The 15,899-nt window shown below is 44.9% G+C and overlaps 1 protein-coding gene across 3 annotated transcripts in view; it reads left to right on the forward strand.

Moving 5' to 3' along the window:
* Positions 1 to 15,899, forward strand: part of LOC109880797 (ryanodine receptor 3) — a 284,327-nt gene that overhangs the window by 201,969 nt on the left and 66,459 nt on the right. For all 3 annotated transcript variants that reach the window (XM_031800945.1, XM_031800946.1, XM_031800947.1), the window contains 10 exons: positions 8 to 79; positions 617 to 692; positions 4,173 to 4,296; positions 5,758 to 5,873; positions 5,979 to 6,046; positions 6,160 to 6,281; positions 6,684 to 6,733; positions 7,301 to 7,361; positions 9,035 to 9,273; positions 10,488 to 10,569. In XM_031800945.1, the coding sequence (XP_031656805.1) occupies positions 8 to 79; positions 617 to 692; positions 4,173 to 4,296; positions 5,758 to 5,873; positions 5,979 to 6,046; positions 6,160 to 6,281; positions 6,684 to 6,733; positions 7,301 to 7,361; positions 9,035 to 9,273; positions 10,488 to 10,569 (1,010 nt within the window). The remainder of the gene's footprint in view (positions 1 to 7; positions 80 to 616; positions 693 to 4,172; positions 4,297 to 5,757; positions 5,874 to 5,978; positions 6,047 to 6,159; positions 6,282 to 6,683; positions 6,734 to 7,300; positions 7,362 to 9,034; positions 9,274 to 10,487; positions 10,570 to 15,899) is intronic.

Genomic DNA, 15,899 nt, shown 5'->3' on the forward strand with positions numbered 1-15,899 from the left:
TTGACAGGACAACGATAACGAATTCATCCCTGAACCACCACTGGATCTGAACAATATTACTCTATCCAGAGAGTTGCAGGTTGTTGTCATGGAACATTTGCTATGTTTTTATGTTGTCATGGAACAATGTTCGCCAGAATGTTTTACCCTCTATTAAGTCGTGATACCATGTAATGTAACATCTGATGACATGCTACTAAGCAGGTACCGTGTGCTGTGGGCCATGTTGTAGTGCTCTGCACTCTACACCAGGCCTGGGTTCACATGCTATTGGAATTTGTTGTTTGTTTGAGGATACCCTTTTCCGATGAGAAAAAAAATAGGAAAAATCCCAAAAGTACTAACCCCGCCCACCTGCCAATCCAGGAAAGGCTAAAGCAAACACTCAGAAGTATTTGGAAGATTTCAAATAGTATTGGATCTCAGGTCTGATGTAGTTCTGGGGTTTCCCCACCTCGGTCCCTCCTTTCTCCGGGTGCACGTGCACAGCAGATTCAAATAACAACTCGTCAAGCTTTGGACTGAGTTTAGGAAACCCTACCTGTAGTAGCTTCATCATGACACATCCAAAACACGGACTGTTTTCATGTCCGTGTGTGTGTGTTCCCCCTTGTAGGGGATGGTGGAGGTAGTAGCAGAGAACTACCACAACATCTGGGCCAAGAAGAAGAAGGCTGAGCTGAGTAGTAAAGGTGTGTAGTCAGCCACAAGGCCCGTCGTCCCTTGTAATCACCCAGGAATAATGCATGCTAAATGTATGTGTTTGAAGTGTATGTTACTGTTTATGTAAGATGTAGGCATACATATACAGTGGAGCAAAAAAGTATTTAGTCAGCCACCAATTGTGCAAGTTCTCCCACTTAAAAAGATGAGAGAGGCCTGTAATTTTCATCATAGGTACACTTCAACTATGACGGACAAAATGAGAAAAAAAAATCCAGAAAATCACATTGTAGGATTTTTAATGAATTTATTTGCAAATTATAGTGGAAAATAAGTATTTGGTCACCTACAAACAAGCAAGATTTCTGTCTCTCATAGACCTGTAACTTCGTCTTTAAGAGGCTCCTCTGTCCTCCACTCGTTACCTGTATTAATGGCACCTGTTTGAACTTGTTATCAGTATAAAAGACACCTGTCCACAACCTCAAACAGTCACACTCCAAACTCCACTATGGCCAAGACCAAAGAGCTGTCAAAGGTCGTCTATAAGTACCTAGGTGTCTGGCTAGACTGCAAACTCTCCTTCCAGACTCATATCAAACATCTCCAATCGAAAATCAAATCAAGAGTCGGCTTTCTATTCCGCAACAAAGCCTCCTTCACTCACGCCGCCAAGCTTACCCTAGTAAAACTGACTATCCTACCGATCCTCGACTTCGGCGATGTCATCTACAAAATGGCTTCCAACACTCTACTCAGCAAACTGGATGCAGTCTATCACAGTGCCATCCGTTTTGTCACTAAAGCACCTTATACCACCCACCACTGCGACTTGTATGTTCTAGTCGGCTGGCCCTCGCTACATATTCGTCGCCAGACCCACTGGCTCCAGGTCATCTACAAGTCCATGCTAGGTAAAGCTCCGCCTTATCTCAGCTCACTGGTCACGATGGCAACACCGATCCGTAGCACGCGCTCCAGCAGGTGTATCTCACTGATCATCCCTAAAGCCAACACCTCATTTGGCCGCCTTTCGTTCCAGTACTCTGCTGCCTGTGACTGGAACGAATTGCAAAAATCGCTGAAGTTGGAGACTTTTATCTCCCTCACCAACTTCAAACATCAGCTATCTGAGCAGCTAACCGATCGCTGCAGCTGTACATAGTCTATTGGTAAATAGCCCACCCTTTTTCACCTACCTCATCCCCATACTGTTTTTATTTATTTACTTTTCTGCTCTTTTGCACACCAATATCTCTACCTGTACATGACCATCTGATCATTCATCACTCCAGTGTTAATCTGCAAAATTGTAATTATTTGCCTACCTCCTCATGCCTTTTGCACACATTGTAGATTTTCTACTGCATTGTACTGTATTGCACACATTGTATATTTTCCCTTTGTTTTCTACTGTGTTATTGACTTGTTAATTGTTTACTCCATGTGTAACTCTTTGTTGTCTGCTCACACTGCTATGCTTTATCTTGGCCAGGTCGCAGTTGCAAATGAGAACTTGTTCTCAACTAGCCTACCTGGTTAAATAAAGGTGAAATAAAAAATAAAAAATAAACAAAATCAGCTTGTTTGAAGAATTCAACTGTGGGAGCAATTATTAGGAAATGAAAGACATACAAGACCACTGATAATCTCCCTCGATCTGGGGCTCCATGCAAGATCTCACCCCGTGGGGTCAAAATGATCACAAGAACGGTGAGCAAAAATCCCAGAACCACACGGGGGGACCTAGTGAATGACCTGCAGAGAGCTGGGACCAAAGTAACAAAGCCTACCATCAGTAACACACTACGCCGCCAGGGACTCAAATCCTGCAGTGCCAGACGTGTCCCCCTGTTTAAGCCAGTACATGTCCAGGCCCATCTGAAGTTTGCTAGAGAGCATTTGGATGATCCAGAAGAAGATTGGGAGAATGTCATATGGTCAGATGAAACCAAAATAGAACTTTTTGGTAAAAACTCAACACATTGTGTTTGGAGGACAAAGAATGCTGAGTTGCATCCAAAGAACACCATACCTACTGTGAAGCATGGGGGTGGAAACATCATGTTTTGGGGCTGTTTTTCTGCAAAGGGACCAGGACGACTGATCCGTGTAAAGGAAAGAATGAATGGGGCCATGTATCGTGAGATTTTGAGTGAAAACCTCCTTCCATTAGCAAGGGCATTGAAGATGAAACGCGGCTGGGTCTTTCAGCATGACAATGATCCCAAACACACCGCCCGGGCAACGAAGGAGTGGCTTCGTAAGAAGCATTTCAATGTCCTGGAGTGGCCTAGCCATTCTTCAGATCTCAACCCCATAGAAAATCTTTGGAGGGAGTTGAAAGTCCGTGTTGCCCAGCAACAGCCCCAAAACATCACTGCTCTAGAGGAGATCTGCATGGAGGAATGGGCCAAAATACCAGCAACAGTGTGTGAAAACCTTGTGAAGACTTACAGAAAACGTTTGACCTCTGTCATTGGCAACAAAGGGTATATAACAAAGTATTGAGAAACTTTTGTTATTGACCAAATACTTATTTTCCACCATAATTTGCAAATAAATTCATTAAAAATCCTACAAAGTGATTTTCTGGATTTATTTTCTTCTCATTTTGTCTGTCATAGTTGAAGTGTACCTATGATGACAATTACAGGCCTCTCTCATCTTTTTAAAAGGGAGAACTTGCACAATTGGTGGCTGACTAAGTACTTTTTTTGCCCCACTGTAGGTGTGTGTATATACAGGTATATATATATATACACTACCATTCAAAAGTTTGGGGTCACTTTGAAATACCCTTGTTTTTGAAAGGAAAGCTAATTTTTTGTCTTTTAAAATAAGATCGAATTGATCAGAAATACAGTTTAGACATTGTTAATGTTGTAACTGACTATTGTAGCTGGAAACAGCTACATATTTACATAGGTGTACAGAGGCCCATTAACAGCAGCTATCACTCCTGTGTTCCAATGGCATGTTGTGTTAGCTAATCCAAGTTTATCATTTTAAAGGCTAATTGATCATTAGAAAACCCTTTTGCAATTATGTTCGCACAGCTGAAAACTGTTGTCCTGATTAAAGAAGCAATAAAACTGGCCTTCTTTGGACTAGTTGAGTATCAGGAGCATCAGCGTTTGTGGGTTCAATTACAGGCTCAAAAATAACAAATAACTTTCTTCTGGAACTCATTAGTCTATTCTTGTTCTGAGAAATTAAGGTTATTCCATGCGAGAAATGGCCAAGAACCTGAAGATCTCGTACGACGCTGTGTACAATGCAAATTAATTACTTAAAAATCATACAATGTGATTTTCTGGATTTTTGTTTTCGATTCCGTCTCTCACAGTTGAAGTGTACCTATGATAAACATTACAGACCTCTACATGCTTTATAAGTAGGAAAACCTGCAAAATTGGCAGTGAATCAAATACTTGTTCGCCCCACTGTATATACTGTATGTTTGTGAAAGTGTCGTCACTGTTGGATGTGTTTTCTGTCTGTCTCAGGAGGAGGGAGCCACCCATTGCTGGTGCCCTATGACACTCTGACAGCCAAGGAGAAATACAGAGACAGAGAGAAGGTTCAAGATCTCTTTAAATTTCTTCAGATCAATGGATACACTATCACCAGGTCAGACTCTCCCCCTAACTATCTCACCGTATACTGCATCTGTCTGTTACCACAGAGGACATGAAACCAATCAGTTAATCAATCAGTGCTTCACTGTTTCTTACATTCTGTCTTGTTCAGTGGGCAACTGAATGTTTTGAAATGGAAGTGATGCCACCTGGACTTCAAGTCCATTGAGAAGAAAATGCTTTGGAAATGTTTCTCCTGTTTGTGCCTGAAGATTCAGATCAAAATCACCTGTTAACTGTATTACAGTAATCAGCTGACTAACACAGTAACCAGCTGACTAACACAGTAATCAGCTGACTAACACAGTAATCAGCTGACTAACACAGTAATCAGCTGACTAACACAGTAATCAGCTGACTAACACAGTAATCAGCTGACTAACACAGTAATCAGCTGACTAACACAGTAATCAGCTGACTAACACAGTAATCAGCTGACTGAAACAGTAATCAGCTGACTAACACAGTAATCAGCTGACTAACACAGTAATCAGCTGACTAAAACAGTAATCAGCTGACTAACACAGTAATCAGCTGACTAACACAGTAATCAGCTGACTAACACAGTAATCAGCTGACTAACACAGTAATCAGCTGACTAAAACAGTAATCAGCTGACTAACACAGTAATCAGCTGACTAACACAGTAATCAGCTGACTAACACAGTAATCAGCTGACTGAAACAGTAATCAGCTGACTAACACAGTAATCAGCTGACTAACACAGTAATCAGCTGACTAACACAGTAATCAGCTGACTAACACAGTAATCAGCTGACTAAAACAGTAATCAGCTGACTAACAGAGTAATCAGCTGACTAACAGAGTAATCAGCTGACTAACACAGTAATCAGCTGACTAACACAGTAATCAGCTGACTGACACAGTAATCAGCTGACTAACAGAGTAATCAGCTGACTAACAGAGTAATCAGCTGACTAACAGAGTAATCAGCTGACTAACACAGTAATCAGCTGACTAACACAGTAATCAGCTGACTAACAGAGTAATCAGCTGACTAACACAGTAATCAGCTGACTAACAGAGTAATCAGCTGACTAACAGAGTAATCAGCTGACTAACAGAGTAATCAGCTGACTAACAGAGTAATCAGCTGACTAACAGAGTAATCAGCTGACTAACACAGTAATCAGCTGACTAACACAGTAATCAGCTGACTAACAGAGTAATCAGCTGACTAACAGAGTAATCAGCTGACTAACAGAGTAATCAGCTGACTAACAGAGTAATCAGCTGACTAACAGAGTAATCAGCTGACTAACACAGTAATCAGCTGACTAACACAGTAATCAGCTGACTAACACAGTAATCAGCTGACTAACAGAGTAATCATCTGACTAACACAGTAATCAGCTGACTAACACAGTAATGACTACTGTTTTAGTCAGATCAATTAAGTTCTATTGTGTCTTATCTTATTGATGTTCTGCAGAGGCCTGAAGGATGTGGAGCAAGACTCATCGTCCATGGAGAAGAGGTTTGCTTACACGTTCCTCAAGAGATTGCTGAAGAATGTGGACTCGGCTCAGGAGTTCATCGCCCACCTAGGTGAGTCCACTCAGACATTTGATGAATGTGCTTTGAAATATGGAATTGAGAATTTAGTTAAGTGTAGTTTAAATTGTATACGTCTTTGAACCTTGGTTTTTCCAGAGGCCATGGCCACCAGCGGAAAGACAGACAAATCACCTCACGATCAGGAAATCAAGTTCTTCGCCAAGGTATGTATGTACAGTCTTTTAACAATAGACAGGAAATTAATTGTAGACTCTGTGGAATAAGGTCTCTAAGCTCTGCCTTGATTCACCCCTTCTCCTCCCAACCTGCCCAATAGGTGCTGCTACCTCTCATAGACATGTACTTTAAGAACCACAGCATGTACTTCCTGTCCTCGCCCAGTAAGAACTTGAGCAGCAGTGGCTACGCCTCTAACAAGGAGAAGGAGATGATCACCAGGTAAGGTACCAGTAGCGGACACACTGGTGAACTCTGAACTGCAGTCTGATCTCAACACAGAATCCCCAGCCACAGTTTTCTAATGAGAGTCACTTATTCATAGACACTTCCAATTGATCTGAGAGGCTCAGATAGGTGTAAGCTATATGGAGGAAATCTCACCTAGCCTGGTGTCTAGGGAAGGTAGTTATAGATTGATTTCAGACTGGGCACTTCAATACACGTGAAATTTGTGAACAATTTTTTTCTTGTTTTCCTCAGTTTGTTTTTCTTTTTGTCTCCTTTCTTTATCTGGTTATTTCATTGCCTTTCCTCTCCAATATTTATCTGGTTATTTCATTGCCTTTCCTCTCCAATATTTATCTGGTTATTTCATTGCCTTTCCTCTCCTATATTTTACAGCCTGTTCTGTAAGATGGCAGCTCTTGTCAGACACAGGATTTCCCTCTTTGGTAAGGACCTCGGTCAATGCCTTTACCAGTGTGTCAATGCCTTCACCAGTGTGTCAATGCCTTCACCAGTGTGTCAATGCCTTCACCAGTGTGTCAATGCCTTTACCAGTGTGTCAATGCCTTTACCAGTGTGTCAATGCCTTTACCAGTGTGTCAATGCCTTTACCAGTGTGTCAATGCCTTTACCAGTGTGTCAATGCCTTCACCAGTGTGTCAATGCCTTCACCAGTGTGTCAATGCCTTTACCAGTGTGTCAATGCCTTTACCAGTGTGTCAATGCCTTTACCAGTGTGTCAATGCCTTTACCAGTGTGTCAATGCCTTTACCAGTGTGTCAATGCCTTTACCAGTGTGTCAATGCCTTTACCAGTGTGTCAATGCCTTTACCAGTGTGTCAATGCCTTTACCAGTGTGTCAATTCCTTTACCAGTGTGTCAATTCCTTTACCAGTGCGTCAATTCCTTTACCAGTGTGTCAATTCCTTTACCAGTGTGCCTCAGTGCTGTGATTTGTACTCAGCGCTGCCTGTAGTCTTTGGCAGTGATTTCCATTTCAATGTGTTTCATAGGGAGCGACTCAGCTATTATGGTGAGCTGTCTACACATCCTGGCTCATTCCCTCGACACAAGGTAAGAGCCTTTTAAAGACCCTGAAGAACAAACCTGTTGTCTTCCCTTAAAACAGAAAAAGAAACTGCAACTTGATGTTCTGGTGCTTCTCGTTCAATTCAAATGGTTGATTAAGGTACTCTTTACTGAGGAATGTGATTGTTGAATGGCTTGTAAATCATATATGCTTTTATTATATTGCATTTGTAAACTGTATAAATGGTTTATATTCAGGGCTCCCTTGTGAAAGAGGGTTTGCTCTCAATGGGAAAGAAAACTCCCTGTGGAAATAAACTCCCTGTGGAAATAAACTCAGTGTGGAAATAAACTCCCTGTGGAAATAAACTCCCTGTGGAAATAAACTCAGTGTGGAAATAAACTCCCTGTGGAAATAAACTCCCTGTGGAAATAAACTCCCTGTGGAAATAAACTCAGTGTGGAAATAAACTCCCTGTGGAAATAAACTCCCTGTGGAAATAAACTCCCTGTGGAAATAAACTCCCTGTGGAAATAAACTCCCTGTGGAAATAAACTCAGTGTGGAAATAAAAACTCCCTGTGGAAATAAACTCCCTGTGGAAATAAACTCCCTGTGGAAATAAACTCCCTGTGGAAATAAACTCAGTGTGGAAATAAACTCCCTGTGGAAATAAACTCCCTGTGGAAATAAACTCCCTGTGGAAATAAACTCCCTGTGGAAATAAACTCAGTGTGGAAATAAACTCCCTGTGGAAATAAACTCCCTGTGGAAATAAACTCAGTGTGGAAATAAACTCCCTGTGGAAATAAACTCCCTGTGGAAATAAACTCCCTGTGGAAATAAACTCAGTGTGGAAATAAACTCAGTGTGGAAATAAACTCCCTGTGGAAATAAACTCCCTGTGGAAATAAACTCCCTGTGGAAATAAACTCAGTGTGGAAATAAACTCCCTGTGGAAATAAACTCCCTGTGGAAATAAACTCCCTGTGGAAATAAACTCCCTGTGGAAATAAACTCAGTGTGGAAATAAACTCCCTGTGGAAATAAACTCCCTGTGGAAATAAACTCCCTGTGGAAATAAACTCCCTGTAATAAACATTACATTAATAAAGGTTAAGATGCTTACAACATTAAAGACAATTTCATACTTTAGCTATGTACAGTATGTTGATCATTATTCTGGATATAAAAAGTACACGCTTTGACCAGTGATGCTTGTCTGTCCGTGCAAATCCATCCACGTTTGACCCCTGTAGGAATCCATTACACAAATGGTTTCCTGTGTGAGGAGAATCTCTTACGAAGGTCACTACTGACACGAATGGTTTCCTGTGTGAGGAGAATCTCTTACGAAGGTCATTACTGACACAAATGGTTTCCTGTGTGAGGATAATCTCTTACGAAGGTCATTACTGACACAAATGGTTTCCTGTGTGAGGATAATCTCTTACGAAGGTCATTACTGACACAAATGGTTTCCTGTGTGAGGAGAATCTCTTACGAAGGTCATTACTGACACAAATGGTTTCCTGTGTGAGGAGAATCTCTTACGATGGTCATTACTGACCAAAAGCTTAGATTTGGTTGTGCAGAGCATCCTTTTGTCATTATAGGAGAATAATTTACTCTTATTTTTCTGTGTTGTTGTTCTTACACCTCTCCTTCTGTTATGTCGTTCTTACACCTTTCCTTTTGTCCTCTTCCTCCCCTCCCAGGACGGTGATGAAGTCAGGCTCAGAGATGGTGAAGGCTGGGGTCAGGACATTATTTGAGAATGCAGCGGAGGACCTAGAGAAGACTCTGGAGATGCTGAAGCTGGGGAAGTTCAGCCAGTCCCGGAGCCAGATGAAGGGCTTGTCCCAGAACATCACCTACGCCACCACCGCTCTGCTGCCCATCCTCACAGCCCTGTTCGAACATGTCACCATGCACAACTTTGGAGTCGGCCTGCTGGGTGAGTTAGCCTTGATGTTATTTTAATATATTTACACTGGTTGCACCATGTGTGAGTCCCCTAGTCGAGTGGTTCTCAAACCTCTCCTCTGGGACCCCCAGCCATTCCACACCTCTTCTCGGGGTTTGGAATGGCTGGGGGTCCCGAGGAGAGGTTTGGGAGTGGCTGGGGGTCCCGAGGAGAGGTTTGGGAGTGGCTGGGGGTCCCGAGGCGAGGTTTGGGAGTGGCTGGGGGTCCCGAGGAGAGGTTTTGAGTGGCCGGGGGTCCCGAGGAGAGGTTTGGGAATGGCTGGGGGTCCCAAGGTGAGGTTTGGGAATGGCTGGGGTCCCAAGGAGAGGTTTAGAACGGCTGGGGGTCCCGAGGAGAGGTTTGGGAGTGGCTGGGGGTCCCGAGGAGAGGTTTGGGACGGCTGGGGGTCCCGAGGAGAGGTTGGGGGCTGGGGGTCCCGAGGAGAGTTTTAGAATGGGTGGGGGTCCTGAGGAGAGGTTTGGGAGTGGCTGGGGGTCCTGATGAGAGGTTTAGAATGGCTGGGGTCCCGAGGAGAGGTTTGGGAGTGGCTGGGGGTCCCGAGGAGAGGTTTGGGACGGCTGGCGGTCCCGAGGAGAGGTATGGGAGTGGCTGGGGGTCCCGAGGAGAGGTTTAGAACCGCTGGGGGTCCCAAGGAGAGGTTTAGACTGCTGGGGGTCCCGAGGAGAGATTCTGGACGGCTGGGGGTCCCGAGGAGAGGTTTGGGAGTGGCTGGGGGTCCCGAGGAGAGGTTTGGAATGGCTGGGGGTCCCGAGGAGAGGTTTGGGAGTGGCTGGGGGTCCCGAGGAGAGGTTTGGGAGTGGCTGGGGGTCCCGAGGAGAGGTTTGGAATGGCTGGGGGTCCCGAGGAGAGGTTTGGGAGTGGCTGGGGGTCCCGAGGAGAGGTTTGGAAAGGCTGTGGGTCCCTAGGAGAGGTTTTGAGTGGCTGGGGGTCCCGAGGAGAGGCTTTGAGCGGCTGGGGGTCCCGAGGAGAGGTTTTGAGTGGCTGGGGGTCCCAAGGAGAGGTTTGGGAACGGCTGGGGGTCCCGAGGAGAGGTTTGGGAACGGCTGGGGGTCCCGAAGAGAGGTTGCGGGAACGGCTGGGGGTCCCCAAAGAGAGGTTTGGGAGCGGCTGGGGATCCCGAGGAGAGGTTTGGGAACGGCTGGGGGTTTCTAGGAAATCTGACCTGTGTGTGTTGCCTTTTCCAGTGGATGATGTCCAGCTGTCGTGCTATCGCATTGTGACGTGTCTCTACTCATTGGGCACGGGGAAACACATCTTCATGGAGAGGTATGAGGCCTCATCACATCTAAGGAGGTACAGTAGGAGCAGGAGATGGAATGAGAGTGATTAAATCTCTCTGGATAATTGGAGAAGGAAAACGCCATCCAACACTGACTAGAAAAATGACAATGTCGGAACTGTGGTGTGCTCTAAGTCACGTTTGAGTGCTGTAAGTGAAGAAGAAAAAATGTAATAATGAAAAGCCAAAACGTGCTGGTTTTAGCAATAAAGACACTTTTTTTATTGAATTCCATTGTCCCCTAAGTCTCTCCTTCAGAGTGCTATGGCACAGCAATGTACTCATGTCTACTGTAAATGTGTGTGTTTGTATGTATTAATGTCTCTGTGTGTATTAATGTCTCTGTGTGTGTTAACCTCTGTGTGTCTTAATCTGTGTGTGTGAATGTCTCTGTCTGTGTGTTAATGTCTCTGTGTGTATTGTATTTATTATGGATCCCCATTAGCTGCTGCCAAATCAGCAGCTACTCTTCCTGGGGTCCAGCAAAATTAAGGCAGTTTATACAATTTTAAAAAACATTACAATACATTCACAGATTTCACAACACTGTGGCCCTCAGGCCCCTTCTCCACTACTACCACATATCTACAGTACTAAGTGTGTGTATGCATGTGTCTGCGCCAATGTTTGTGTTGCTTCACAGTCCTTGCTGTTCCATAAGTTTTTTAAACATCTTTTGTACTGCTTGCGTCAGTCACTTGATGTAGTCATGGCTCTATGTAGTACTGTGTGCCTCCCATAGTCTGTTCTGGACTTGGGGACTTGGGGACTGTGAAGAGACCTCTTGTGGCATGTCTTGTGGTGCCAGTAGTTTTATTTATTTTTTTATATATTTTTTTCACCTTTATTTAACCAGGTAGGCTAGTTGAGAACACCTTTATTTAACCAGGTAGGCTAGTTGAGAACACCTTTATTTAACCAGGTAGGCTAGTTGAGAACACCTTTATTTAACCAGGTAGGCTAGTTGAGAACACCTTTATTTAACCAGGTAGGCTAGTTGAGAACACCTTTATTTAACCAGGTAGGCTAGTTGAGAACACCTTTTATTTAACCAGGTAGGCTAGTTGAGAACACCTTTATTTAACCAGGTAGGCTAGTTGAGAACACCTTTATTTAACCAGGTAGGCTAGTTGAGAACACCTTTATTTAACCAGGTGGGCTAGTTGAGAACACCTTTATTTAACCAGGTAGGCTAGTTGAGAACACCTTTATTTAACCAGGTAGGCTAGTTGAGAACACCTTTATTTAACCAGGTAGGCTAGTTGAGAACACCTTTATTTAACCAGGTAGGCTAGTTGAGAACAAGTTCTCATTTGCAACTGCGACCTGGCCAAGATAAAGCATAGCAGTGTGAGCAGACAACACAGAGTTACACATGGAGTAAACAATTAACAAGTCAATAACACAGTAGAAAACAAAGGGGGAGTCAATATACAATGTGTGCAAAAGGCATGAGGAGGTAGGCAAATAATTACAATTTTGCAGATTAACACTGGAGTGATAAATGATCAGATGGTCATGTACAGGTAGAGATATTGGTGTGCAAAAGAGCAGAAAAGTAAATAAATAAAAACAGTATGGGGATGAGGTAGGTGAAAATGGGTGGGCTATTTACCAATAGACTATGTACAGCTGCAGCGATCGGTTAGCTGCTCAGATAGCTGATGTTTGAAGTTGGTGAGGGAGATAAAAGTCTCCAACTTCAGCGATTTTTGCAATTCGTTCCAGTCACAGGCAGCAGAGTACTGGAACGAAAGGCGGCCAAATGAGGTGTTGGCTTTAGGGATGATCAGTGAGATACACCTGCTGGAGCGCGTGCTACGGATCGGTGTTGCCATCGTGACCAGTGAACTGAGATAAGGCGGAGCTTTACCTAGCATGGACTTGTAGATGACCTGGAGCCAGTGGGTCTGGCGACGAATATGTAGCGAGGGCCAGCCGACTAGAGCATACAAGTCGCAGTGGTGGGTGGTATAAGGTGCTTTAGTGACAAAACGGATGGCACTGTGATAGACTGCATCCAGTTTGCTGAGTAGAGTGTTGGAAGCCATTTTGTAGATGACATCGCCGAAGTCGAGGATCGGTAGGATAGTCAGTTTTACTAGGGTAAGCTTGGCGGCGTGAGTGAAGGAGGCTTTGTTGCGGAATAGAAAGCCGACTCTTGATTTGATTTTCGATTGGAGATGTTTGATATGAGTCTGGAAGGAGAGTTTGCAGTCTAGCCAGACACCTAGGTACTTATAGACGTCCACATATTCTAGGTCGGAACCATCCAGGGTGGTGATGCTAGTCGGGCATGTGGGTGCAGGCAGCGACCGGTTGAAAAGCATGCATTTGGTTTTACTAGCGTTTCAGAGCAGTTGGAGGCCACGGAAGGAGTGTTGTATGGCATTGAAGCTTGTTTGGAGGTTAGATAGCACAGTGTCCAAAGACGGGCCGAAAGTATATAGAATGGTGTCGTCTGCGTAGAGGTGGATCAGGGAATCGCCCGCAGCAAGAGCAACATCATTGATATACACAGAGAAAAGAGTCGGCCCGAGAATTGAACCCTGTGGCACCCCCATAGAGACTGCCAGAGGACCGGACAGCATGCCCTCCGATTTGACACACTGAACTCTGTCTGCAAAGTAGTTGGTGAACCAGGCAAGGCAGTCATCCGAAAAACCGAGGCTACTGAGTCTGCCGATAAGAATATGGTGATTGACAGAGTCGAAAGCCTTGGCAAGGTCGATGAAGACGGCTGCACAGTACTGTCTTTTATCGATGGCGGTTATGATATCGTTTAGTACCTTGAGTGTGGCTGAGGTGCACCCGTGACCGGCTCGGAAGCCAGATTGCACAGCGGAGAAGGTACGGTGGGATTCGAGATGGTCAGTGACCTGTTTGTTGACTTGGCTTTCGAAGACCTTAGATAGGCAGGGCAGGATGGATATAGGTCTGTAACAGTTTGGGTCCAGGGTGTCTCCCCCTTTGAAGAGGGGGATGACTGCGGCAGCTTTCCAATCCTTGGGGATCTCAGACGATATGAAAGAGAGGTTGAACAGGCTGGTAATAGGGGTTGCGACAATGGTGGCAGATAGTTTCAGAAATAGAGGGTCCAGATTGTCAAGCCCAGCTGATTTATATGGGTCCAGGTTTTGCAGCTCTTTCAGAACATCTGCTATCTGGATTTGGGTAAAGGAGAACCTGGAGAGGCTTGGGCGAGGAGCTGCGGGGGGGGGCGGAGCTGTTGGCCGAGGTTGAAGTAGCCAGGCGGAAGGCATGGCCAGCCGTTGAGAAATGCTTATTGAAGTTTTCGATAATCATGGATTTATCAGTGGTGACCATGTTACCTAGCCTCAGTGCAGTGGGCAGCTGGGAGAAGGTGCTCTTGTTCTCCATGGACTTCACAGTGTCCCAGAACTTTTTGGAGTTGGAGCTACAGGATGCAAACTTCTGCCTGAAGAAGCTGGCCTTAGCTTTCCTGACTGACTGCGTGTATTGGTTCCGGACTTCCCTGAACAGTTGCATATCACGGGGACTATTCGATGCTATTGCAGTCCGCCACAGGATGTTTTTGTGCTGGTCGAGGGCAGTCAGGTCTGGGGTGAACCAAGGGCTGTATCTGTTCTTAGTTCTGCATTTTTTGAACGGAGCATGCTTATCTACAATGGTGAGGAAGTTACTTTTAGAGAATGACCAGGCATCCTCAACTGACGGGATGAGGTCAATGTCCTTCCACGATACCCGGGCCAGGTCGATTAGAAAGGCCTGCTCACAGAAGTGTTTTAGGGAGCATTTGACAGTGATGAGGGGTGGTCGTTTGACTGCGGCTCCGTAGCGGATACAGGCAATGAGGCAGTGATCGCTGAGATCCTGGTTGAAGACAGCGGAGGTGTATTTGGAGGGCCAGTTGGTCAGGATGACGTCTATGAGGGTGCCCTTGTTTACAGAGTTAGGGTTGTACCTGGTGGGTTCCTTGATGATTTGTGTGAGATTGAGGGCATCTAGCTTAGATTGTAGGACTGGCGGGGTGTTAAGCATATCCCAGTTTAGGTCACCTAACAGAACAAACTCTGAAGCTAGATGGGGGGCGATCAATTCACAAATGGTGTCCAGGGCACAGCTGGGAGCTGAGGGGGGTCGGTAGCAGGTGGCAACCGTGAGAGACTTATTTCTGGAGAGAGTAATTTTCAAAATTAGTAGTTCGAACTGTTTGGGTATGGACCTGGAAAGTATGACATTACTTTGCAGGCTATCTCTGCAGTAAACTGCAACTCCTCCCCCTTTGGCAGTTCTATCTTGACGGAAGATGTTATAGTTGGGTATGGAAATCTCTGAATTTTTGGTGGCCTTCCTGAGCCAGGATTCAGACACGGCAAGGACATCAGGGTTAGCAGAGTGTGCTAAAGCAGTGAGTAAAACAAACTTAGGGAGGAGGCTTCTGATGTTGACATGCATGAAACCAAGGCTTTTTCGATCACAGAAGTCAACAAATGAGGGTGCCTGGGGACATGCAGGGCCTGGGTTTACCTCCACATCACCCGCGGAACAGAGAAGGAGTAGTATGAGGGTGCGGCTAAAGGCTATCAAAACTGGTCGCCTAGAGCGTTGGGGACAGAGAATAAGAGGAGCAGGTTTCTGGGCATGGTAGAATATATTCAGGGCATAATGCGCAGACAGGGGTATGGTGGGGTGCGGGTACAGCGGAGGTAAGCCCAGGCACTGGGTGATGATGAGAGAGGTTGTATCTCTGGACATGCTGGTAGTAATGGGTGAGGTCACCGCATGTGTGGGAGGTGGGACAAAGGAGTTATCAGGGGTATGAAGAGTGGAACTAGGGGCTCCATTGTGAACTAAAACAATGATAACTAACCTGAACAACAGTATACAAGGCATATTGACATTTGAGAGAGACATACAGCGAGGCATACAGTAATCACAGGTGTTGAATTGGGAAAGCTAGCTAAAACAGTAGGTGAGACAACAGCTAATCAGCTAGCACAACAACAGCAGGTAAAATGGCGTAGACTAGGCAACGGGGCCAACAGATAAAACAGACAAGCAGAATGGAGTACCGTGATTAATGGACAGTCCAGCGTGCATCAGCTATGTAGCCAAGAGATCAGTGTCCAGGGGGCAGCGGTGGATGGGGCAGGGAAGCTGGACTGGCGAGTGTTATCCAGGTAAAAAAAAACTAACAATGACTAAATAGCTTGTAGCTAGTTAGCTGGTTAGCTTCTGGAGGTTCTTGAGTGTGTTCTAAAAATTAAAAAAATAATAGCGATTCCGTATCACATTTGGTGAGGCAGGTTTCCGGAAGGTATAAACAAATTAA

Source organism: Oncorhynchus kisutch, linkage group LG21 (genome assembly GCF_002021735.2).
Source record: "Oncorhynchus kisutch isolate 150728-3 linkage group LG21, Okis_V2, whole genome shotgun sequence".
In the NCBI taxonomy this organism is placed as follows: Eukaryota; Metazoa; Chordata; class Actinopteri; order Salmoniformes; family Salmonidae; genus Oncorhynchus; species Oncorhynchus kisutch.